The sequence below is a fragment of the Haemaphysalis longicornis genome, unplaced genomic scaffold, assembly GCF_048455015.1.
Source record: "Haemaphysalis longicornis isolate Haplotype H1 unplaced genomic scaffold, Haemaphysalis longicornis Haplotype H1 scaffold_2, whole genome shotgun sequence".
Lineage (NCBI taxonomy): Eukaryota > Metazoa > Arthropoda > Arachnida > Ixodida > Ixodidae > Haemaphysalis > Haemaphysalis longicornis.
In genome coordinates this window covers 248,196,347-248,220,954 of record NW_027526295.1, presented here as the reverse complement: position 1 = coordinate 248,220,954, position 24,608 = coordinate 248,196,347, and the positions used below count along the sequence as shown (strand labels likewise).

The window sequence follows — 24,608 nt, the reverse complement described above, 5'->3', positions numbered from 1 at the left end:
GCACTGTTAGCGCGACTGACAGGCCTAATTTGTTGACGCCAGAAAATGCGAAATAAGGCTGAACGGCAACTTTGTTCGTTTCGTGTCGTCCTTATAGAGCGTTAACAAGGTGAAATATCCGGCGGTTTGTTGGTGCAGGTGGTGGTCCTGGATGAGCCGACGGCCGGCATGGATCCGGCGGCGCGGCGGGATATGTGGGACCTGCTGGTCGCGGAGAAATCCGAGCGCACCGTGCTGCTCACCACGCACTCGATGGAGGAGGCCGACGCCATCGGGGACCGCATCGCCATCATGGCCAACGGCGTCGTCCAGTGCTGCGGATCGCCTTTTTTCCTCAAGAAGAGCCTCGGTCCGTCTCGCCCCTGTCGCTTCTCTTGTTGCTACGCTCAGTTATATCATCATTCGCTCATGACTAGCATCGAGCAACTCTGACTAGCATCGGGCACAGATAGACAACGTCCAGAGTACAAACTTGAGCTTGGGCAGCACACGTAGCGCAGGTGACAGACGAGCAGTAATAAGTACTTGGCAGCGTTCTTACTTCTGCAGTAGCTGGCAACTAATAGACAGGCAATTGTGTTCCTGTAGTGTGAGTGAGTGTTTACTCGACGTCGGTGTGCGCTCATACAACCGAAGACACGGGTTCATTGACAATGCTTGTGCGCTTTCAAAGCCCTGGCAGTGACTCAGCGTCCCATCATCTGGTCCGCGCAGGAGCGGGATACCACATGGTGATCGTAAAGCAGCCCACGTGCGACACGCGAGCTGTCATGGACGTGATAGCTGCTTTCGCTCCTTCGACCGAGCTCGAGAGCAACGTGGGATCCGAATTGGCCCTGCGCATCGCCCGCCAAGACCAGCCGTCCTTCAAGCACCTGTTCAAGCACCTGGAAGAACACAAGCAGAAGCTGGGCATCGCCGGCTTCGGCGTCTCGGTCACCACGCTCGAGGAAGTCTTTTTGCGGTACGCGTGCGGAAAATACAGTGCGGAGCACTGTTGTGGCTACAACTGGGTATTTTCGGGGCAGTTCTCTCTATAGCAGTCTTGCGTGGCAGCTAGACTATGCGATACCAGCTTCTCAATTCACACAAGCTCATGGTAACAGTCGTGAATACTTGCTAATTGCGTATGGGTGTTTTTGTAGCCTTAACTTTTAGGGCACCTCCCCTTCAGAGTATTTTGTATACTGCCTCCCTCCGTCTTTGGAAATGCAATGAAGAAATATTTGAGGTGTTTTGAAACAATGTCTTACTATTGTGCCCACAAAAGGAAAATTGCCGCTCAGATGTAATGAGCACACGCGGCCCCGTGTCATATGGAACTGCGGTAGGCCATTGTTGTTGCAGTAAGCTCAAAATGTAAATAAACAGGCAGCGAGTTACTATACGGGAACGATACGAAAATGTTTTGGAGGAACCGTTACCAGAAGCGAAAATCTAAACGATGAATCTAATCTAATCTTACAGCGTCCACCTCAGCAGTACCCGCGAAATACTTTCGTATCAACAGTCTTAAACGTCTTTCTGCTCTTCTTAATGCTTTGCAGAGTCGGCGAATACGCTGTTTCAGCAATGTCCAAGCTTCGCCTCCCAGAAGATGACCAGTTGCGAGATACTGTAGCTGGTGAGTCACGCACCTCTACGAAATGCTAGCTTGAACTCTACTGAGAAAACCGAACAACGTTTTAATGCGATATAGTTCCGCAGAATTAAGTTTCCCGAGGCCTGCCTTGCACTGCAACTAGCTTTCACCTGTGCGCGTTGACGGCCACTTAGTGTTGCTGATTGATTGATTGTAGGGTTTAACGCGCCGACGCAACGCAGATGATGAGGCGCGCCGTAGTGAAGGGCTGCGGATTAATTTTGACCACCTGGGTATCTTTAACGTGCGCCGAAATTTCGCACACACGAGCGTTTTTGCTTTTCGCCTTCATCAGGAAAGCGGCCGCCGCGGTCGGGAATCGAACCCGTGACCTCGTGCTGAGCAGCGCAACGCCTTAGCCACTGAGCCACCGCGGCGGGTCACTTAGTGTTGCAGCGTATCTTTTTTACTAGATAAGAGTAGTATTGGATAAAGCACCATGTTGTGGGTTCGATTCTTACCATGGCAGCCCTTTATCAAGTTAAATGTTCAGATGGTTTCAATCAATCCCTTGCCTTTAGCTATACGTCACGCCTCGTAGAGTAAGTATAGTTTCACCGCGTAAAATCCTAACGTGCGCTTTGTACGATGAAGAAGAGAGGAGAGCGGTGCAAAAGACCTCGTTGCGAACTCACGCAGTTAAAATTCGACTAGGGAGTAAAGCAGCACTGACAATTATACTAAAGCAAATAAATGTAATTGAGCATTCAACGAGCCCAGCTATATACGTATTAGAAACTTATGGGGCAGTGTGTTCTTTTATTAACATCAGATCAGGGTGTTGAATCTGTGTCGATGTTATAGCGACGGGCTAGAAGAATTTGCAAGTTATGTTTCACTTCTTCAAGACTATCTACGGCTGGCGAGAGGTTATTGGGGACAGGCACTGGTAAGGGAAGTATAGGTGGAGCTTAGTTTTCGCCTGTACACAAACCACTGCAAAGGATACAAGAAACAATGGCGATTCACTGGAAACATCTGCCGGAGTCGGCTACGTTGCTGCATCATTTCAATCGCGTCGCAGTAACACACTTAAATGTCGATACTGAGGTCTTGAGCGACAATTTCTTCGCTTCTTCGTATATTTGCTTGCAACTCAGGAATCTATGTGGACTCCAGCGGCTTGCAGTGCCACATGCACTTCCACGGAGAATGCCATTTTTATGAGCCTGACTTCATTTAGGGCGTTCTTTGCGGGATTAATTCGCCTTAGTTTTAGCAACAGACTTATGGGCGTCGGCAGGGGTGGGCAAAAGGGGAACATGCACCCCCTCCCCCTTCAAGCCCCTCCCTCCGTCACGCAACGGGTTTGCCCCCCTAAAGACAAAATGTGCGACGCCCATAAACACACTCGGTATCCTCAATTGTCAGTCCTGGATAGCCTGCGGACTGCCCGAAACGCGATCCGGCGCTCAATTTTCTCATGTATATTCCTATGGGGCCTCCGGTCCGAACGCAGTAATCGGACTGCCCGCCGACCGTCCAGGACTGGTCAATCGAGGATGCCCACTATATCTCCCCTGTCTTCTCCGAAGGTCGAGGGAGTGCCACTTGCTCGGGCAATGCAAAGCGGTTTTCCTTGTCTTCTGCCCACAGACAAGCTGCTGGGCGCGTTGAGTTTCGCGGACCCGCTGCGGCACGGCGGCAAAGAGAAGATGGCGGCGGCGGCTCGGCGCAACGGCGGCGGCCGGCTGCTCCTGCAGCAGACGTGGGCGCTGCTGGTGCTGCACGCGCTACACAGCCGGCGCAATTGGGCCTTCACGCTGTCGCAGCTGCTGCTGCCGGTCTTCGTGGTCGCCTTCACGCTCACCTGGATCGACAGCCTGCCCAAGGTGCACAAGCCGGGTCCGCGCGTCCTCGACGCCAACCTCGTCTTCTCCAGCTACGCGCCGTACGCCTTCCGCGGAGGCGCCTCCGCCTCGCTCGCCAAGTGGTTCGAGAAGCAGTTCACCCGCAGGGTAATGAACGCGCACATTAGCTTCATAAGGGTCTACGTGGGCGCTGATTTTCGAACGCAGTCCACTTCGTGTGTCCACCACTCGGCGTTGCCGAAGCGACGCTGTTCTGCTGGATTTATTGCAACATTGACTTGAATGTCAAGTTTTACGCGTGCGCGTATTTTGTGTGCCTGGATTGTGAGGCCTTGTTACTGGGGTTCTGAAATTGTTGTCGCAGTTATGTCTGACAACATCACGGCGCACAAAAACGTTCTGGTAAAATCCCGCTGGCCTTCTTTCCTTCCTTGCGGTTGCTGAAACTAAAGCGCTATGAGGCGCTCTTATCAGGTCACGGTTTGGTTGAACCCGGCGAGGGGCTGGGGGCGAGGGTGCGAAGGGAAGATACAATTGTTTCCAAATGCAGAATGAAACTGTTGGAGATAAAAACACTGAAAAGCATTAGTATTATAATTTTTTTCGTTTCTTTAGAGGAGGGAAGATTGAGTCGCCCTTCCCCTCCTTTTTCTCACGTCTCTTGTTTCACCCATCGTACACGTAATTCCTTCCACACAACCGCGGTGGCCAATCGAGCTTCCTTGCTTTGCTGAAATGGTTGTTCAACGCTTTCCTGGAGGGGAAGAATTGAGTGCTCGTTGCAATGCTGGCGGTATTGAGTATTGGGCACTCGTTGTAATGCTGGCAACGACTTTGCCTTCGTTGAAGCGGAATGCAGGTGGGATGGCCTGGGACAAACTACGATGGGGAAAATCGAAGCAAGGTCGAACTCAGTCGCTCACGTTGGGGACCGGGCGGCTCTTGTGGGGTTTCCAGGTGAGCCCCGTGCTCGTGGAGGAGGGTGGCGTGGAAGAGTACCTGGTCAACGCGTCGGTGCTGGAGGGCAACACGTTTTTGACGAGCACGCTGATCGCCGCCGAGTTCAACGACGAGCCGAACGGCACGGGGCGTGCGGCACTCCTGCTGTTCAACAACCAGGTGTACCACACGCCAGCGCTAGCCCTGGTCTCCTTCCAGCGGGCGCTGCTGCGAGAAGTCTTCCGGAACGCGTCGCTGCAGCTCACCGTGATCAACCACCCGTTTCCCAGGGTGGTCGAGGAGAAGGTGCGAGGCCGGTAGACTAATTATGCGCTCGCGTGTACACGGAAGGTGCAGGATCAATACGATCGAGAAAGCACGCTTGAGGGATCCTCGACGTAACACAATGTCCCAGGCTTTAGAAGCTCACAGAAGGAAATTTTTTTGGTGCCCAAAGATTGAGCCGATCCGTCTGGTGCACCGCTTTTTTGAAACAGTAGCGTCTGACAGCACAGCGTATGGAACAATTTTGTGACCAACATGTTTACTCCCTCTTTGCACCAGCAAACGGGAAGATTTGTATGCGTGTAAAAGAGACGTACCTGCGGAACAACCGACTTCTTTCTGATTCTGAAGCCCAAATTGTGCTTTTGTGTTAATGCTATTTTCGACGCCTTAACGCGTTGCGAGAACAAAACTAGTGCAGCGACGGAACTTCCGTTGACGACCCGCGTCATAGGATCCGGTTACTGACTGTCTTGCATGCGAATTGCCTATTTGGACGACGAGGAGCCAGAGCCAACAACACGGTTGATTCCAACAGGACTACTCACTCCATAAGAAAACATTATTCCAGCTTTCTTCAGCACGCACTGATTCAATGCACTCGGTGTATACGCCAACGGTTGTGTGTGGTGGAACACGCTTCTACTAAGCACAAAAGGATTCCAGTAGTCAGGTAAAAACACCCATCCGAGATGTCCGCGGTGGAAGCACGCGCGGAGAGTAGGAGCGAGCGAGAGAGAATAGACTTAATTGAGCACAAAATTCACGGGCTCCATATGCTTTTAGGGCCTCCAGGCCCCTGGCTATCAGTAGGGTCTGGTCCTCCAGGGCGGGGCTGAGCAGCAAAGCCTTCCATCGTTCAAGTAAGGCGTTGCTGGTCGGGGGGAGGGGAGTGGGGACGGCGCGGAAAAAGTCGCACTCTCCAATTACGTGGCCGAGCGTGCCGAGTCGTTTGCAGAAAGGGCATTCCTTGTCGTATCGCGCGGAGTAAATTTTGTTTTGAAGTAGAGGGTATGGAAAGGACCCGGCTTGAATGTGCCGATAGATGCATTGTTCTTGTCGAGTAAGGGAGTGGTGAGGTGGGAGGAAACGTGCCCTACCCTCCCTGTAGTGTGCATGCGTCAGTCCGACACGAAGAGACACGTTGGCTCGGTTTACGCCGCTGCGAAGCGGTCAACCTTTTTGCGTGCAAACGAAAAATTGGCGGCATGTAAACGAGTCACGTAGCAGCCGTTTCGCGATCGACTTCCGGGAGCGCAGGCCAACAAGCTGATCACGATGCTCCGGGAGAGCTTCCAGATCGGCCAGCAGGCCATCTTCGGCTCGTCGTTCCTGATCGCCAGCTTCTCGGTGTTCCTGGTGCTCGACCACGTGAGCGGCTCCCGGCACCTGCAGCTCATCTCCGGGCTCAGCGTGCTTGCCTACTGGCTGGCCTACGCCACCTGGTCGACGCTGCTCTACATGGGCTCCTGCCTGCTCGTCATGGCCACCTTCAGACTCTTCAGCACCCAGGGCTTCACCGAACCCGAGCAGCAAGGCAAGCAGAAACAGCCGCCGTTGCGTGTGCCAGCCGTTTGGCTTTAAATTTTTTTTGTCAAGAACATAAAAACTGCACACCTTCACGCTTCTCTTGTCGGTGTCGGTTACACCAGTAACATGTTCTTATTTACCACCTATGTGGTCAACAAGTTCCATGTAACCGGTAATATCGCCTCGTACAAAAGCATTACTGCCTCACATTGCGCCACCTGCAACAATGGTTCGCGGCCCAAAACATTGAAACGTTCAACGCACCCCTTCCTGACCGAGAAAAGCGTACTCCTGGAGTGGCCCTGACTATTGATTTCTCCAACTTATTTGTCATAGAGCTGTCACTTTATTATTGGGCTGCGCTATCGCTCTCAACAGCATGACTCAAGAGCACTCAACAGCATGACCTAACTACGCATGTGCACTACGCTGAAATACATGTCAGCGTGTCCTCAATGTTTGATGTTTAAATTACAACAATGTGCATAAACTGTGCATGAAATTGAAGCGTAAACTTTCGTCCCTTCCGCTCTTTCAGTTGTTGAAGAAAGACGAATAGGGTGCTAAACGGGCGAAGGTGGTGGAAGACTAGAAAGACAGATTCTTCGTCCGTTTATCGCCCTACTCGTCTTTCTGGCACAACAATGAGCCAACTAGCTCATTCGTTAACTCGCTCTTTCAGAGGTGATGCTGCTGCTCTTCTTCTACTTCGGCTTCTGTCGGCTGCCTGCCATCGCGGCCTGGTCTTTCTTTTTCCGCACACACACGGCCGCCTACGTCCGGATTGGCACCATCTTCTTCGCCTTAGGTACTAGCTGCTGTCATCCTGTAGCCGCCATCGTCGCGAAGCATGGCGGACTTTTACGAACCCGCTTCAAGTGCCAATTGTGTCCACGCGGCAGCGCCTGTGACAATGACACCTTTCCCAAAACCACTTATGCTAATTACCGATTGATAATGCTTGAAATAGTTTGTAATATTCGCGTCCTGTTGTGACGGGTGTTCGGTTGGGTGCTACAGATTAGGATTACTTAGTGTTGGTTATGAAAGATTTTAGGAAAATCTCGTTTGTTGACGTATGTCTGCGTTTGCGAAATGCGTAAGGAATTCAACGAAATTTTACAGCGACAACTTCAAGCATTCAGCAGCATCGTTTCGCGTTGGACTAACAGCATGTTATCATATTTGTGTCGCAAATAAACTTGTATTCTTGACTTGTCTTGACTTGCCTTTTCGAGTGTACTTTTTTTCTGTGACGTCAGCTTATGAACACAATTCCGACCACATTTCACAGCGAGCAGTTTTAAAGAGCATTGTTCACTGTGGCGTGGCTACAAGAGCCGCTGGCGCAGAGCGTGATTGCTCCCTGGTGTCGGTTAGGGCTTGTTTGCGAATGGATTGAAAGTTTTGAAATGGATTGAATGAATGGATTGAAAGGTGTATTGAAAGTTTTTGTGAAGTGTGACTCAAAAATCTTGTACCATAATAGGTTGCATATTTTCCTGTTAGTTTGTGCCTCCTCTGTATTGTTTCCTTTTTTGGTCATGTTCTTGTAGTGTACCACCCCCACTCCTGCCTAGGCCATTCTTGGCCTGCAGTATTTTCTAGATTAAAAAAGGATTGTAGAAGCTGGCTGTCGGTCGGGGGAGTCGCAGTATGCGCTGCGTTTATCAATGGCTTTGTGTGCGCAGAATGGGCAGAGGCAACCTTTGAATACCGCGTTTTTAGGTGAGGAGTACCTTAGGACCGCACAATGTCCGTCCGCGCCCGTGCGCACAGAATTTACAATCGCGAAAAATCAGAGGCACCGGCAGGATTCGAGCGTGTGTCTGGTAGACCAGACAGAGTTAGTGTCAGTCGTCTTACCCATTGCGCTAAGACCGTGAGTCAGTACCGAAGAGTCAAACGGCTCCCTTGCCTGTAACGGTGCGGAACACCTTAGGACCTCCCAATGTCCGTCCGCGTCCATCCGTGCGCACGCCACCATCAAGCGAAAATCAAGCGAAATTTGATTTGAGCCGTGAGTTGGTTTCATTTAGGGAATAATCAAGTTGCAACTCACGGCTCCAATCGAAGGATGGTCGGGGCGCAAATCGGATGTCACTCGGGGTGCAACTTGGATGTCATTTCGAGTCCCCGTACTCCGCACCCTCGCCATCATCCACGGAGTGGAGATGCTGCCATTTTTCTCTTAGCGTCTGCGTGTGTGCGTACGCGGAGTGTGATGGGTTTGATTGATTGATTTGTAGGGTTTAACGCGCCGACGCAACGCAGGCGATGAGGCGCGCCGTAGTGGAGGGCTCCGGATTAATTTGGACCACCTGGGGATCTTTAACGTGCGCCGAAATCTCGTACACACGGGCGTTTTTGCTTTTCGCCTCCATCAGAAAAGCGGCCGCCGCGGCCGGGAATCGAACCCGCGACCTCGTGCTCAGCAGCGCAACGCCTTAGCCACTGAGCCACCGCGGCGGGTGGAGTGTGATGGGATGGAGAACTTTAAACTTGTCGGCGGCGTAAATACATGGACAACTGCCGCTGTCCTTGAAGTAGTGCAATGCCAGCACCGCTTGACTTAACTGAATTTTCATGACCCTAGCTTGATCTGTTTATTGATTTTACTTCAGGGGAGCGACTGAAACTATGTCTTTTTTTGCGTGTGTGCCGGAGTAATGTCGCATGCTTCGACGGCGGTGGTTCCAGGACATGATTCTCCGCGTTGAACTGCGTCAGAACAAAAACACAAACGGTGTAGCCCGTCTCCCGCTTCACGTGCAAGAAAACACTGTTGTTTTCCGGGGGGAAGCGCCGTGGGCATTGAAGCGAAATGGTTTAAATTTCAGAGTGGAATCAAATGCGCAGCGTGAAGGCATGTTGCATGCAAAGTTTCAACCACTGGTATATTAGGGATGTTGCAGACAATCAGTGGATCTTTCGATGAATGGTCATCCGCTTCAGTCGACTGCAGGTCAAAGCACGCAAATTATGTCCCGATGCCTCTTCAGAGCCGTTAGGCCATCGTGAAGCGTTCACGAGATCGTCAGCCACACTTTCAGAAACCTTAAGGCGTCAATGAAGAAAGTCCACATGTAATGGTAGTGGTCGTGGTTGTGTGGGATTGGCGGTGTTAGCCCAGGTGGATATGCCAGCAATTGCTCCGCCCGGAAAGTCCACGTAGATGATGGGGCCCCGTAGATATTAATGGAACCAGCGAATGCAGTACAGTGTAACTCCACGAGACAGTTACTGGCGAAAAGTGCTCCCTAAACCTTTTTTTGTAAAAGAGCCCTCGGGTGGTAAAACAGGTATGCGTTTTGGGTCTGCAGACGCTTTTGGAGGGCTGTGCTGCTTTTCAGACGGGGTATTATGAGAACGCAAATGTAGCCCAGGCTGTGGTGACGCCCCGATTGACGTGCCAAGGGGAAACGGGACGTGGTTCTTGCCGGCCAAACTGGTGACGCAGGCGTGTGCGGCCTCGTGCTGGTGGCGGTGCTCGAGTGGCAGAGCGACGCGGTGAAGCTCTCCAGCCTGATCGGGACCGTGGACACCATGTTCACGCACGTAGTGCCGATGTACGCGCTGGGCCGCTCCTTCAGCCGCCTCTACCGCAACGCGCACTACAACATCGTCTGTAACGATCACTTCACGCAGACCGTACTCTGCGAGGTCGCGCCCAGTAGGGCGCCTTACTGCTGCAAGGGTGAGTGTAGTTCCCCTCTTCCTCTTCTCGTTGAGGCTTCGACGAAATGCGGCTGACCAGGAACAAACTCGTTGTTCAGTCGTTTAATCAGCGCCCATTGCTAATCGCTGACTAACGCGGCCGGTGGAAATAGCATTTGTTACAGATTCTGCTTTTTTCAAACTTTGCCATTAGGAAGCTGATGAATAAAAAAACGGGTTGATTCCTCTGTCATAGAAATCAGTAAAACACGAAAGTGAAATGTGCAGCGAAATCTGCAGCTGAGCATGATTTGCGGGCCGGCGGATGTCGTGTGGATGTGCTTGGTGAGCGACGTCCTGCTGGCAGTGTCGCTTCGGTAAAGGTGTACTGGCGTCATTTCAGTGACGGATATGACGTCAATGAAATCTTCGTGCATCCCGGCATGAAACACTTTCGTGTTAAAATATAAAACCTGAAAACGAACAACCCTAAGTATAACGTAATCTTTAGTACTAAAGGTTGCTTCCCCACAAGAAGACCCTGTGTACAGGGGTGCACCCTTTACAGGCAGCTTGCTTTGTTGTACTGGCGTCACTTCCGTGACGGATATGACGTCAGCGAAATCTTCTTGTATCCGGGAATAAAACACTTTTCTGTTAATAAGGAGGCAGGCAAGACTAGTGGGTGATGGATAAACTGTGCAAAGGACGGAATGACCATTTCATTTAGAGTAGGAGAGTGGAAGAGTTTAAAAGAAATTTACCTGATGTAGAGCGTAAGGTTTGGCCGCGAGGCTAGTTGTACTGCTTGCGCCCACGTCGCAAATGCCGAGTCGACGACACCCGCCAAAGGGGCTTAGGCGCCCGCGGAAACGATCAGGGTAGCGTCCGGCCTGTGACTAAAAACGCGGCTGCCTTTCACGTTAAATTCTCCGAACGCCCCTTGCTCATCTGGCGCGCAAGGCATGCTTTGCTGTTTGCTTCTCTTTTATTTTCCCCTTCACTCACCGAGGGTATATATGTTACGCCTGGAGGGAGAAAGGAGGTATTTCGCTGCCCATCTTGCTGTAGATAGCGGGAACAGTCCCGCCACGCCGGCTGGACACCGCCAAGCATTTTTCAAGCCCCACAGTGGGCTGTTCCAGTAGGAATGACAAGAAAAATTTCTGTAGTTTTGCTGTATTTCCGCGTGTCGTACTGTTGTCGTATTCTTGTCGTGCCGGGGTCTGACGTTCTGTCATGTGTCGCATTCCTGTCCTCATTTGGATGCTCCGTCGTGGCGAACTCCTGTCTTGCCGTGATCCTGATGTTATAACATAAAACCTGAAAACGAACAGCCCTAAGTACAGTAGACTCTCGATAAACGGAACTTCAAGGGACCGGAAAAATTAGTTCCGTTTAACAGGAGTTCCGTTTACTGAGAGAGATGTTCTAAAGTGTAAATTTATGTGCGTACACACTTCTAAGGGCATTTTTTGGAGCTCTAACAACTAGAAAGTGACTGTAGCTGATAGTTTTCAGAAAGCAAGAAAACTACAAGAAGCGTAGGCACAGCATTCACAAAGTTGATTTGGCAACAATGAGTCGCTGTGCATTACAAAATGCGTCAATTATTTTTGTTTGAGTCTTTGCAACTGCATCTTCATGGAGGCTAGAGGCCTCAACTTCGCGAGTGCTTACGAGCCACCGAATTTAGAAGACGGCAACGTCGTAATGAAGGACGAATAGCACAACGATGGCACGAATGAGGCGACAGGAGGTGAGCCCTGTAGCCTCGGCGTCTAGAATCAAGACCGAACGACTGGAACAAGAACTGCGATGTTGCATTCGTTGCGTTAACACGGCTAACCACTTACGAGACGAGGCTTACGAGGCCAACAAGGCTAAAAAAGCACGGAGGAAAAAAAAAAAAAAAACAAGAACGAAACAGCCGGAACCGTAAAAAGCTGATTCTCATGCCAGTGGATTTCACAAGAAGTTCCATTTCTGGTTCCGTTTACACGGTGATGCGGAAATGTTAGTTCCGATTACCGGGAGTTTTTTTACGTTATCTGAATACAAAACCAACCAAATTCCAGGCAACTGTTTCGTTTAAGCGGCAATTCCGTTTAAGCGATTTCTGTTTATCGAGATTCTACTGTATAATGTACTCTTTAGTACTAAAGGTTGCTTCCCCGCAAGAAGACCCTGTGCGCACGGATGTCCCCTTTATAGGCCGCTTGCTTCGTTGTACTGGCGTCACTTCCGTGACGGATATGACGTCAGCGAAATCTTCGTGTATCCGGGAGTAAAACACTTTCGTTTTTTTTTAAAAAAACATGCTATACCTTCTTTCTCCATTTGGTGGTAACTACATAGTGAACGCGCGTGTATTTTCGCTGGAATGGCGCAGACTACTGCCGTGGCAGCGAGTGCATCGACTGGCAGCCGGACACGCTGGCCTGGGGTTCGCCGGGGATCTCGCGAGCGCTCAGCTCGTTCGCTCTGCACATGCTGCTGGGTCTGCTCGCGTTGTGGGTCTGCGAGAGGAACGCCGACTTCTTCACCGAGCGCCACACCGTCAGGGGGGACGCGGCCAAGAACGAAGTGGAATTTTCGGATGCGGTGAGGGGGGCCTGCGTCATCTGTGCTCGGAAGCCGATTTACCGCTTGATGAAAAGACCTATGGGTGCTGCCGGCCTCCGAAGATCCACCTTTCATGAGGAGGAGCCAAAAAAAAAAAAAAGCAGTTTACAAATGGTGCCTTACTGGCGTGTTAGGGTCAGTTAGTCTGCTAGATAAGGCAAGTATGGCGAGCTAGTTAAACCGGTATACCGGTCGTGTGTACAGTGGTCGGCGATCCTGGAGTACAGGGGAGCCGATGTGGCTAGTTCGTCTGGCACAATGACATAGCAAATTCAAATCTGGAGTGCGAAAGAGCGGCGATTTCCGCATTATAGCTTTATTTCATTTTCAATGTCGCAATGTTGCTAGCAGCAGATCCAGGTCAGCAGGGGTGCAAAGACTGGTTGTAAAAAAAGGAAGGGAACGGAATAGGATCACAGCTGCGTTAGAAGCAAAGTGAAATAATGAAATGCCATTTTTTCACCCGTGCGTGCTGCTTATGCGGCAGGTAGCCGCATAAACAGCAAACAGGTTGGACTCGACAAAGCCTCTGCGCAGGCGTATGGCCTCACTTAGCACGCTCTTTTTTTCTTTTTCCTTTTAAGTAGAAGTTGCGTTTCTTGATAAGTGTGCTCTGTGAGACCGCTTGACTGCTCAGGGGTTTTTGTCGGGTTAATTTTCTGTATGTAGCCCTGCTGGCTTATGACAATATCTGATGTTAGCACATTTAAAATTTCAGTTCGTTCAATGCTTGCCCTATGTTACCTTTTCCTTACTCCTGTCCGTATCGCTCTGGGAAGACGAACAAAACAACAACTCGCCCGATTTACAAAATTACTCCTGTCCAAGGGAATGAGGTGTGTGTGAGAGTAATAGTCCTGAAAATGCTTTCCTCCTGCCCCCGATGAGCAGCTGACGGCGGAAGACGACGACGTGGCCATGGAGAAGGTGCGCGTGCTGTCCTCGAGCGTGGAAGAGCTGGCAGAGGTGGACGTGCTGGTTCTGCGGCAGCTGACGCGCAGCTACGGCTTCTGCCGCGCGGTGCACGAGCTCTCGCTGGGCGTGCGCAGGGGCGAGTGCTTCGGCCTGCTGGGCGTCAACGGGGCCGGAAAGACGAGCACCTTCAAGATGATCACTGGCACCATCGCGCCCACCGCGGGAGACGCCTTCGTCGACGGCTACTCGGTCACCAGCGAAAAGCAGAAGGTATGTGCACCGATCGTAAGTCTGCCCTCTGTGCATCGCTCCACAGTCACACACTGCAGGTCTTTGAATGAAAGCTGCAAGGTTAGCGAGGGAACGGACGCATTTGGCAAACCTGTCAACTCTCTTGTCCCTGGAGTCTTCTGTTGCTTCACGCACAATATATCGGGCACAAAAAAAAACTCCCGCGTGAGCTTTGGTCGTATATATAGCGCTTAACCTGCAATGGGTGCAGGTGGCGGGATAAAAGGGGTGCCTTGATTTCAACGCCATCCACAAATGAGGAACGAAGTTTTTCCATCAGTAGGGCTTCGGGTTATGCGCGTAATAGACAGCTTTCAAATAGTATGTTCGAGCTTCTTGCCTATATGCTAGCACTCTGTACACGGGCCGCAAGGAGCCCGGACGTCCAAAAGCTTGAGTGGACCTTGGCAGTCCTTCTTTTTCAAGTGCTTGGCAGCCATGCTACGCCAGGTACTAGAAAAAAAAAACGATGGCTGGGTTAAAAAAATGGGTAGCTAATAAAAATTCTGAGCGAGATTGTTTTGCAATGTCTTCGTTCCCGCCTTTGTTGCTCCCTCTGCCGGCAACTGCCGGCTTGAACCTTTTCCCATGAGTATAAAATTTCCAGGAACTGCAGCTGGCAATGGGTGTACGTTTGACGCGTCGATAAGCCATTTAGAAGCTCCAAATGCTTCTAAAATGCCGTATTATCTCTAAATACCGGCTCGTTTAGAAGGTACTTCGCTGCAGACGCGATACAGATGACCCCGCATGCTCAGGGCTGTCAATCCAATGACGATGAATTGCGATAGCGACACTCTCACATTTCTCTTAATGCGATAAATGACCATGTAGGATACCTTCTGTAGTACACGCGGCACGCTACATGGTGCGGCATTAGGCAGCAGCATTCTCATCTTACCCGGTTTCCGACTAAACGCCGCATTTTACACGTGACCTGTTCATGCGACGCACTTTGTGAGATTTTAGGAAAATATTGCCTCCTATGCGAGCTGTCTCGTCAGGCATGACCATGCATCATCGGCTTATGTGCGGGATCAGTAACTCATTCCATTCCGTATAGATTTCATACATACGCGTGCGCACGTTTCGTACTCCGCATTGTGCAACTGATAATGATGGAAGCAACTTGTTTACGTCTGGTGATGCAGAGTAATATTGTTGCGGACTACTTGCACCGAACGAGTGTTGCACCGACACAGCTTGACAACGGCGCTGGCCAATCTACGGCGAGCGCTTCATACGTGCTACCCTGCTAAGACAAAGAAACCAAGCGGCGCGTCGCCTGAACGACACGCAAGAAATCGCTCGGTCGCAAACTGGCGCGACCTGTACTCCTGCCTTTCAGCTGTTATCGCTCTGGTGTAATTATTTGTAGATTCTCCGTGTACATGACCTTTAAATATCCCATTGACTGCCGCGTGACAATCCGTCATGTTAAGTCGAGTCCCTAGAGAAGCGAGAGCTTTCGCGCTTGGCGCAGGTCCGCCGTCGGATCGGCTACTGTCCGCAGACAGACGCCCTTCCGGTGTACCTGACGGGTCGCGAGGTGCTGACCCTCTACTCGCGCATTCGAGGGATCCCAGAAAACCGCATCGCGGGCGTCTGCCACGCCCTAGCGCAGCTCTTCTACTTCACACCCCACCTGGACAGCACGCTGGATACCTACAGGCAAGCGCCGCTACTGCTGCAGCTACTCTAGTTTACTATGTACTGTGATGCTCGGCGTTGCCCTGGTGCACACAACAGCTCTCCTTGCGCTCTCGTATTCAGTGGCGGCACCAAGCGCAAGGTGAGCACGGCCGTGGCATTCCTGGGCAGCCCGCTGCTGGTGATCCTGGACGAACCGTCGACGGGCATGGACCCCGTGGCCAAGCGCTGCATCTGGGCCACGCTGCAGGAGCTCATCTACCGCGGCTGCAGCATCGTGCTCACTTCGCACAGGTATAGTGTGCGCCGGCCACGAATCGCTGGCAAAAAAATGAGCGCTCCACTTCATGGCGACGCCGTCTCATTCTGAGCTGGCCTGTTAATATTAGCCGAGTCCTTCAATGCTTGAAAGACTCTGGTATTAGTATTGCGGTTGCCTGAACATTACTACGGCGGCCCTTACAATAACGTCGACAAACTTGTGGTGTGCATGTAATGTGCCGTTGTTCCGTAGAGCAGCAAGGCCTTCGTAGTTATGTCGTTGACGTCCCTTTGGGCTCAAGTTCGCCCATTGCTCTTTACCCATAATGAACTGGCTACTGATACATTCTACTACGAGGACTTGCAAGTATGTTGCATGTCGTAGAGCGCTGCAACCTACGTACTATCTGCAAAAAGATTTTGTCCTGTAGTTACTTTGGGCTTCTCTCTCATCGTATTCACGGACACAGCAGCCTAATTACTCTACCAAACGCAAGTCTGGAATTTGTGGGACATAATCTGAGATTTTCCCGGTGATTAGCAGACACTTTTATGGCTAAAAGTGCATTCAGAAGTGTCGTTTTCCTCACACCACCCTCCGTGCCGATTTTCTGGTGTCAGCTGTGTCGACCCCCTGCAGGTAAGCTGTGGAGATTGCTATAGCACGTTTCAACTGTACATGCCGTGCGTAAATAGTCAATATTTTTAGCATGACGTTCAGACGTTTGTGGGATGAAATTAGGGTTTATTTACAAGACTTGAATGTAAACCGTTGCTAAGTGTGGTGTACGAGCCCCGAATCCGCCATAGGCACCTCGTTCTTCCCGTCGGCCCGGTATTCCCGTGATATAGCCATCGCCATCTACTGAGCACAACATTCAATCAGTTCGATCGCGTTACATCGTTACATTTCACCATCCGCAGATGAAACCCGCAGGGTGAGTCGCCCAGCAGCCCGAGGGTGATAGGTCTTCAACCGGGCTACAGGCGCAAGTTGGGTCTTGCTTGACCGGCGACCAGTTGTTAAGGCGTGAAATGACGTAGGTCCCGTCGCTTACACGGCCGAGGACAACGAATGGGTCAGCTAGTGTAATGTGGCGAACTTACTACACAACCCGCGTTTCCTTAAGGGAGACCATAACCACACCAAATCATCTTTGCAGAAGGATACACTGCGGTGCCGAACGTCGTATCTCTGTCTAGACTGGGACTGCGATGCAAGGGTGCGCAGGCGAGCTAACTGGCTGTACTCTTCGGCTAGACAGTCTTGGCAGCCGAATCTTCGTTGTGCAACGAGAAGGGCAGGATGGCGTCCAGAGAAGTTCGGGGAGTGCGTGGGTAGACGAGGTAGAAGGGACTGTAGGCGGTTGTTTCCTGCTTGGCAGTGTATAGTACACGTAAGTTATGAAAGGTAGTACTTCATCCAAGTTTTTATGATCTGATGCCACGTACATCAAAATCATGTTGAGAAGTGCGCGATTCGTGCGTGCAACATGGCCGTTGTTCTGCGGATGGTACGGTGTAACATGCGGAAACTGCAAGGTGCAAAGGCGAAGTAGCTGTTCTACAACATCCGCAGTAAATTGGCGGCCACGATCGCTAATAAGCACGCGTGAAGTGCCATGCCTCAAAATCATGAAATGCAGCAGGAACATTGAAACCGAGGCTGCTGAAGCAGCTGGTACAGCTTCAGTTTCTGCGTAACGCGTCAGGTGATCGAAGCAGACAATAACCCAGCGATTTCCAGCTGAGGTTCGTGGAAGTGGGCCAACGAAATCAATCCCCACCTGCTCAAATGGAGCAGTGGGTGGTTTCACAGGATGGAGGAGACCGGGCAGTGTGGTGTGGTTGCAGGATGCTTGTAGCGGTGACACTCATCACAATTGGTGACGTATTTTTCAGTCGTGCGCCGCATGTTGGGCCAGTAAAATCGTTCTTGTGCGCGGTGTAATGCGCGAGCGGAGCCAAGGTGCCCAGACGTCAAGTCGTCATGCATAGCACGCTGCACGCAAGTGCGCAGCCGCTCGGGTACAACCAGTAGGAACCGCGCGGCAGTCGCACTGATATAACTAAGCAGGTCATTCCGAAGAGAAAAGCGGTTGGTAGGGATGGAGTCACGAGCAGCGGGGAAGAAGGATGCCAGCTTGGGGTCACCTTGCTGTTCTCGCCGGAAGGTTTCAATGTCAGGGAATGTCGAAGTTGTCGCCGTCGCAAGCGGTAGATGAAACTGGGAGCCCGAAGCCGGGAAAGGCAGTCAGCGTCACTGTGTCGGCGGACGCTTTGGCAGGAAACAACGAAATCCTTCTTGGAGTCGTGAGGGCCCAGCGGGTGAGCCGTCCAGATGGATCACGGAGCCCAACGAGCCAACATAAACAGCGGTGGTCCGTAACAATTGTAAAAGAGCGACCATAGATAAAAGGGAGACTTAAGCACAGCTTATGACGGCAAACATTCTTGCTCAATTGATGTATAATTTCTCTGATTGGCTAGGCGTGCGGCTGGCACAGGCAATTACGTTCTCGGTGCCATGATGTCTCTGTACAAGTACTGCTCCTATTCCGATGTCGCTGGCGAAATATTGGCCCTGACGTGAGAACAAATTTCAGTTGGGAAAGAGAGGCTCCGCACTCAGGGTGTCCAGTGGAAAGGTACATTTTTGCGTTAACAGAGAACACAGGGGAGAAGCAAGCTCCGCAAATTCTGGTACAAACCGACAAAAGCAGGAGCACCGCCCCAGGAAACATCGCAGGTTGCGCACAGACTGCGACTGCTTAAACTGACTCACGGCTTATAACTTTTGTGAATAAGGTCTAACGCCATCTTTGTCGACTTCTCTTTGCATTTCTTTGCAAAGAGGCATTTCTTTGCAGTTAACACCAGGCCAGCTTTTTCCAGGCAGTTGAGAACCATGTCAAGGCGGGTGTTGTGCTCTTTCAAAGTGCGGTCAAAAAATACTACGTCGTCGAGGTAGCACAAACAAATCTCCCGCGCGAAATTGTGTCCATCAACCTCTCAGATGTTGCTGGTGCGTTAGAATATTAACCATGAAATGGGTGAACTATTTCGAAGGCCGAGACAGCAAAAAAGCACATTACACACCAGTGTGACGTCACTACCGTGGTTGGTGCAATAGCCACGAGGGGTGCTTGGTATTTTCTGTCATCGATTGCAGACGAACAAAAGTTCTAGAAAGTCTTGTTATGATGTACACTTCAGCGTCTCTTCAGAACGTGCCGGCTATACGTAATCCACGTATGCACACCTGAGCATCCCTGTTTCCATCTGCCACGCAGCATGGAAGAGTGCGAGGCCATGTGCAGCCGCCTGGCGATCATGGTGAACGGGCGCCTGTGCTGCCTGGGCTCTCCGCAGCACCTCAAGAACAAGTTCGGCAGCGGCTACTCGATCATGATCAAGGTGACGGGCGGCAAGCCGTGGGCCGCGTCGGTGACGTCGCACAGTTCGTACAGCAGCAAGGACGACTCGCTGAGCACCGAGGTGGACGGCGTCAAGAACTACATGCAGGCGCGCCTGCCGGGCATCGAGCTCATCGGCGCCCACAACGGCCTGCTCGAGTACCACCTGGCGGCACCCGACATGGGCTGGGCCGAGGTGTTCGACGTCATGGACCAGGCGAAGGGCGTCTTCAACGTGGCCGACTACTCGGTCGCCCAGCTCACGCTCGAGCAGGTCTTCCTGCACTTCGCCATGCTGCAGCGGGAGCACCACAAGTGACGCTGCCGGTCCCCAGCTATGCCGACTGGAAATTCATTTTGTTTCGTTTTTCACTACTCACGTTATGAACCTGATAGCAAAGTGTCGACGCGCTGCGTCAGGTGACTGCAAACAGCGCCAGCGCAGTACGAGGTACATGGAAGCGCCGATATTTCTCCTGTTTTTGTGTTATACCAGCGTATAATTATAGAAGCAACGCTATTTCTTGTTTTCATGTTTTCCGTATTTTATTCTTCGTATTTTATTCCTGAATTGTAACTTGCACAGAACTTCGCACGTGCGTGATATTGCGCTTGTTTCTATCCACTGGCCGCATGCAATAGGCTCGTGGGACAACGCCGCACAATTATCGGCGCAACGTGTATAAGGGACCCTGCAGCCGAGGACAGTTTCAAGACGCAGGGAAGGGGGCTTGCAACCAAAGTGTCTCTCCTTATAATTGCTATAATGACTGGCTGTGCTGTCACACCCGAATGAAAAATAGCGGGTGTGCATACAGAGGCGACTTTTGCTCTCTTGTGGTGCCGGCCGTTTTGATCACATCATGGTTTTGTTGCACGTAACGCGTTATGAAGACTTGACAAACTTCTGACGTCGACGGACGATGCTTTTGAAACCTGCTAAACTTCGTTGAAACGTCGCTCAACTGATCCGGGTAATAAAATGTGTAGCTGGGCCATTTAGTGCATACTTGTGAAAACATGACGCGAGCGCTAGTCGGAGGTAAATTAAGTGGTGTTGGATGTAACAGCTCTGAGCTGCACATGAGCTCTTTAGAAATAAAAAGGTGAATCGATTGTCTCCCAGATGGTCAAAATTAATCCGGAGCCCTCCAATACGGCGCATCTCATCGCCGGTGTAACGTCGCCGCGTTAAACCTTGCGTGTTGGAAATTTTGGGGCAAGGTTTAGGAAAATTCAGATATCTGAAAAGAACGTAAGCACTGACAACAAGCGGAAAACGTGTTCACGTCGTCGTAACACAGCAGCCTCAAAGGGACCCTGCAACACTCCGTGCAGTGCAAATAAACCTGCGCGACGTTTAGATTGCACTGCCAGGAATACCTGAGCCAATATTGCACGTGCACGTGAAGCGGTGAGCAAGTAAATCGCTGTGAAAGACGCGAAAAAACCAACCGCGCTCTCTAATTTCTCTTATGCACCACTGCCACCGCCGTAATTACGTCATTTGTGCGGTGGCTGCCCCATTGGCTGTCGCTGGTCAACTTCACGACTTTATTGCATTTTCTGTGACAATCCGCCGTCGTCGGCGCTGTGCACGAACCTCTATGCCTGAACCTGTACGAACAGTTTGGCGTTTCTTTTTTGTTTCGAGTGCACACGGAGCTTCAGTGACGAACTGCCCGACTAGCCTGGGTCAGGCAAGTATGCCTGCTTTTTTGTTGTACAACACCACGAGCCGCTTCCTCTCCGGAAGAGAGCGCGCAGCTTTCGTCGCGTTGTCCGCGGTCGAGTTGAGAGGGAATGATGATTCGCTATTTCTCTACGCGCGTAGTTTCGGTGATAGTGAACGGAAGTAGTCGATAGTAAATGTTGCAGGGTCCCTTTAAGCGTGCAGGAATGTTAAACAGGGGCGCTATTCCAGAAGGCCCGAGATAGCTCGATCCCGAGTTTCCAGCTGCTCGAGTTAATAAAATAGTACAGCATCCGATAAACCATGAGCGACACCGGCGAAATCGCGCGGAGCACGCTTGGCATTATCAGAGCGCCCAGTTAAGGCCGCTCACGTTGAAAAATCACGGCTTGTGCGAACAACCGTGTGCAGCGCCGTCTAGGAACTAATTGAAACATGCACTCCGTTGCGTAAAGTAAATAACCCAGCTTTTCCTTTCAAAACTCCGGCCTGGCCCCAGCCTTCTTTTAAAGCTACGCCTTCTGAAAGCGGCCAGGGGCGGCTCCGATTTTCTCGGTGTTCTGTACTTCCACTGAAATGTATTTGCTACGTGGTTTGAGGGTGGCTCCCGTGTAGCTCAGCGCAAGCGCAAACCAAGTATACGCGAGGCAGTTCACTATAGCGGAAGGAACGCGCCCTTCTCCCGACAGTCGAATGTGACCGGCTTTGTTTACGTGCGGATGGCGCGCGTAGTATCGGACATCGCCACAATTTACCATGTCATGGTCGATTGTGTTTTTGCTGTGTATAAATACGGCTGCGGTGGGAAAATCTTGTCGTCCCTATCGTTCGGACTAGAGCGAACTCTTCGTTCGGACCGAACCCTCCTACTTGCGGCAGCATTTGACTGACGGTGGCGTGCGGACTTCGTTCGTTCATTATTTGCTGCTAAGCTTTGTTTTTGGAGCATGAAATGCAAGTGACTTCGTGGCTGCGACGCTACCCCACTGGCGAAGTGGACGCCATGGTTGGGTGGGTCTTTGGTCGCTACGCCGCGCCCACGAATGGGCTGGGTGTGTGTGATTGACACGAGAACTCGGAGGAAACTCGGGATAGATGTTGCACGGCCGAGTTGAGCTCGTGGCGCTCGTGTTGGCGGCTGCTGCGGTGTGGTACATTGGTCACGGTCGCCGTAGCAGGCATATATCTATCCCGACAGTTTTTTTTATTAAGCGGAGGAGGAATTTCAAGCCCTTTTTCGTCTATTGAAAGTACCATGCATTGACTGGGAAGCCATCTGGCGCCCGACCCCCTTTGCGACGACGTTGAGGCGGCTTTCGCTCCATGACTGCCGAGGCGCAACTGTTGTGTGCGCTGTGGTTTTAGGCGGCGGACACATTCCACGGAAGCATTGGTAGCGACCGCACCCGCGACCGCCCCCAGTCGAGTCAGCCGGTGTGTGCGCAATAGGATTACTGGATACATGTTTTTCGCCTTTTTTACGTGGTTTGCTGGACATGGCTTCCGCAGAGTATACCATGCTTTTATCCGTCTGTAGCTGGAGCGTACGCTTCAGTCGCTACCGCTCGATGGAGAAGAGGTTTCCATCGAGTGGCCGTGCTTCAGCTGTCTCAGTGTGGCATACGGTTTCTCTTAAGGCGTTGCGTGTCACAACATTCTTGCGAAAACTTTACAGTATGGTAGGTAATCAACGGCGTCTATTGTACCTATCATTTGAGGCAGTCTTTAGGCAATTCAACGGGTTTTGTCGGAAAAATTGAGACTATAAAAAAAGACTAGCGAGCTTCGTCGAACAAGGGCTGTGAAGAGCAAAATGAAATAAAGGAAACAAATTTGAAAAGCTGTGGTTGTAGCTATTCCTTTCTAAGTAGCACATGCCCAATTGGGTGACTTGCCCGTGATTGGGAGCTCTGAGGAGCGAATGGGCTCGGTTTTGAAAATTGTAGAATAATACGTGCCGCGTGACTACGTGAACGTGCAACTACGAAATGAAAGAGAAGAAACTGACGCAAACACGGGATAGCATAAAATAATTCGGTCGAAGTAATGCCAAAATTCATGCCTGAAGTGCAATATATCGGTTAAGAATTATGCAAGTACAATGTATCAGTTGTTGTATTAAGTATCGCCAAGCTTTTGCCTTCAAATCACGTAAGCAGACTGAAGTGCCCCGCGAAAATTTTGTATCTGAAAGCGGACGGCGGGTTTCGATGTGAGAGAGAGAGAGAGAGAGAGAGAGAGAGAGAGAGAGAGAGAGAGAGAGAGAGAGAGAGAGAGAGAGAGAGAGAGAGAGAGAGAGAGAGAGAGAGAGAGAGAGAGAGAGAGAGAGAGAGAGAGAGAGAGAGAGAGAGAGAGAGAGAGAGAGAGAGAGCGTTCGTTAGTCCGGGATGCCCTGGTCCTTGCTGGCTGCTCGTGCCCCCTCATCAGCATGCGCTGGGTCGAGAGGTCCGAGCTGGACAGCCGGTCCACCTACTGCTCGTACGTGGGACGAGGGTTGGGTGTGAGGGGTGGGTATTGGCAATCCCAGACCAGATGGTACAGGCACGGCCGCTCGATGGGAACTAGGTCCCATCGAGCGGCCGTAGTACAGGGTGCCTGGCTGGGGGCAAAAGTGGCAGGTACTATAATACTGGGTGTGATAGATATGGTGGAGGAGGGTACAGTGCGGGTAGGAGTTTGTCTGTAGCCGGCGGAGTGTGGTAGCTTCGGCTCTGGAAAGGTGGGAGTTGGGTGGAGGGAACCGTTGACGCTCGTGTCTGAAGCGCGAGAGAATGTCCGCGTAGCCATTCAGTGTGTGGGGAGTCCTCTCCGTGTCTTGGCTCTCTCTGGAAACGGCCCGGAGGGTGTGTACTCGGGCAGCGGCGTGTGCCCCCTCATTTCCGTCAAGAGACTCGTGTCCAGGGGCCCAAACGATATGGATGTCGGGAAGCTGAAGGATGTTAAGGATCTTGAGGGCGAAGGATGATATGCGGCCGAGCTGGTAGTTTCAGCATGCTACTTGCTAGTCCGTAATGACTGTAATGTATTCGCTGTTTTTGTGGCTGCTAGGGCGATGACGATTCCCCCAGAGGCGTTTGTAGAGGTGGTGCATATCGTGGCGGCTGCGACTTCGGTTCCCTGGTGGTCCATAACCATGACTGCGTGGGCGGGTTTGCGGGTGTAGTGTGCGGCGTCCCTGTAGAGTGTCGTAGGGTTCCCTGCGTGCTTCTTCGTAACCGCATCGACCCGTGCATTGCGGCGTGCTTTGTTGTAAAGGGGGTGCATATTCCCCGGCACGGGAGCTACAGGAATGTGTTGACGGATGTGGAGGGGTACACATGGTGCTGGTCTTCTTTGGGCGGTGCTGGGTATGCGAGGCGTGCAAGGTGTCTCGTCCGGTAGGTGTGAGCTTGAGATGGATGGTTTGGGAACAATGATGAGCTTCGTGCAATTCTTCCAAAGTGTTGTGCACCCCTAGTTCGAGCAACTTGCGCGTAGATGTTGAGGTGGTAGGCCTAGGGCGAGTTTGTAGGCTTGGCGGATAAAAGTATTGAGTTTTTCTTTTCGACGGTATGGTGTGCCGGTATGGTGAGCCAGGTATGGTGTGCCGAAATTTGAGTGTCCTTGTCCTGAAGGCCGTAGCGGCGGTGGGCGATGCGTCGCACGAGGTGCGTGAGTTATGTGAGGGTGCGTTTCAATGCAGGTAATGTTTGAGAGCTGCTTCCAATTTTGGGTATGCTGAGACCGAGTATGCGGAGGTGGGGGTTGCTAGGTTGTTGTTGCACAGAGCGGGAGGAGGGCGGATTTTCTGGGGCGCATTCTAGTCCACGAGCTCAAAGGTATGTTTTAGGGATGTGTATGGCTTCCTGAAGGGCGTCTTGTTGGGCGCAGGTGCAGCCGGTGGGGACCCACAA

The 24,608-nt window shown here is 51.5% G+C and overlaps 1 protein-coding gene across 2 annotated transcripts in view; it reads left to right on the top strand.

The window, feature by feature from the left end:
- LOC144170348 (phospholipid-transporting ATPase ABCA3-like) overlaps positions 1–20,142 on the top strand; it is a 41,404-nt gene extending 21,262 nt beyond the window's left edge. Inside the window, exons 11-23 of one of the 2 annotated variants that reach the window (XM_077700096.1) lie at positions 139–349; positions 715–964; positions 1,548–1,624; positions 3,239–3,474; positions 4,411–4,698; positions 5,938–6,214; positions 6,890–7,015; positions 9,668–9,904; positions 12,257–12,468; positions 13,381–13,674; positions 15,179–15,366; positions 15,469–15,639; positions 18,900–20,142. In XM_077700096.1, the coding sequence (XP_077556222.1) occupies positions 139–349; positions 715–964; positions 1,548–1,624; positions 3,239–3,474; positions 4,411–4,698; positions 5,938–6,214; positions 6,890–7,015; positions 9,668–9,904; positions 12,257–12,468; positions 13,381–13,674; positions 15,179–15,366; positions 15,469–15,639; positions 18,900–19,341 (3,009 nt within the window). In that variant the 3' untranslated portion in view covers positions 19,342–20,142. Of the gene's footprint in view, positions 1–138; positions 350–714; positions 965–1,547; positions 1,625–3,238; positions 3,601–4,410; positions 4,699–5,937; positions 6,215–6,889; positions 7,016–9,667; positions 9,905–12,256; positions 12,469–13,380; positions 13,675–15,178; positions 15,367–15,468; positions 15,640–18,899 lie in introns of both variants that reach the window. The other variant, XM_077700095.1, reaches the window with a different exon arrangement.
- The last annotated feature ends 4,466 nt before the right edge of the window (positions 20,143–24,608 follow it).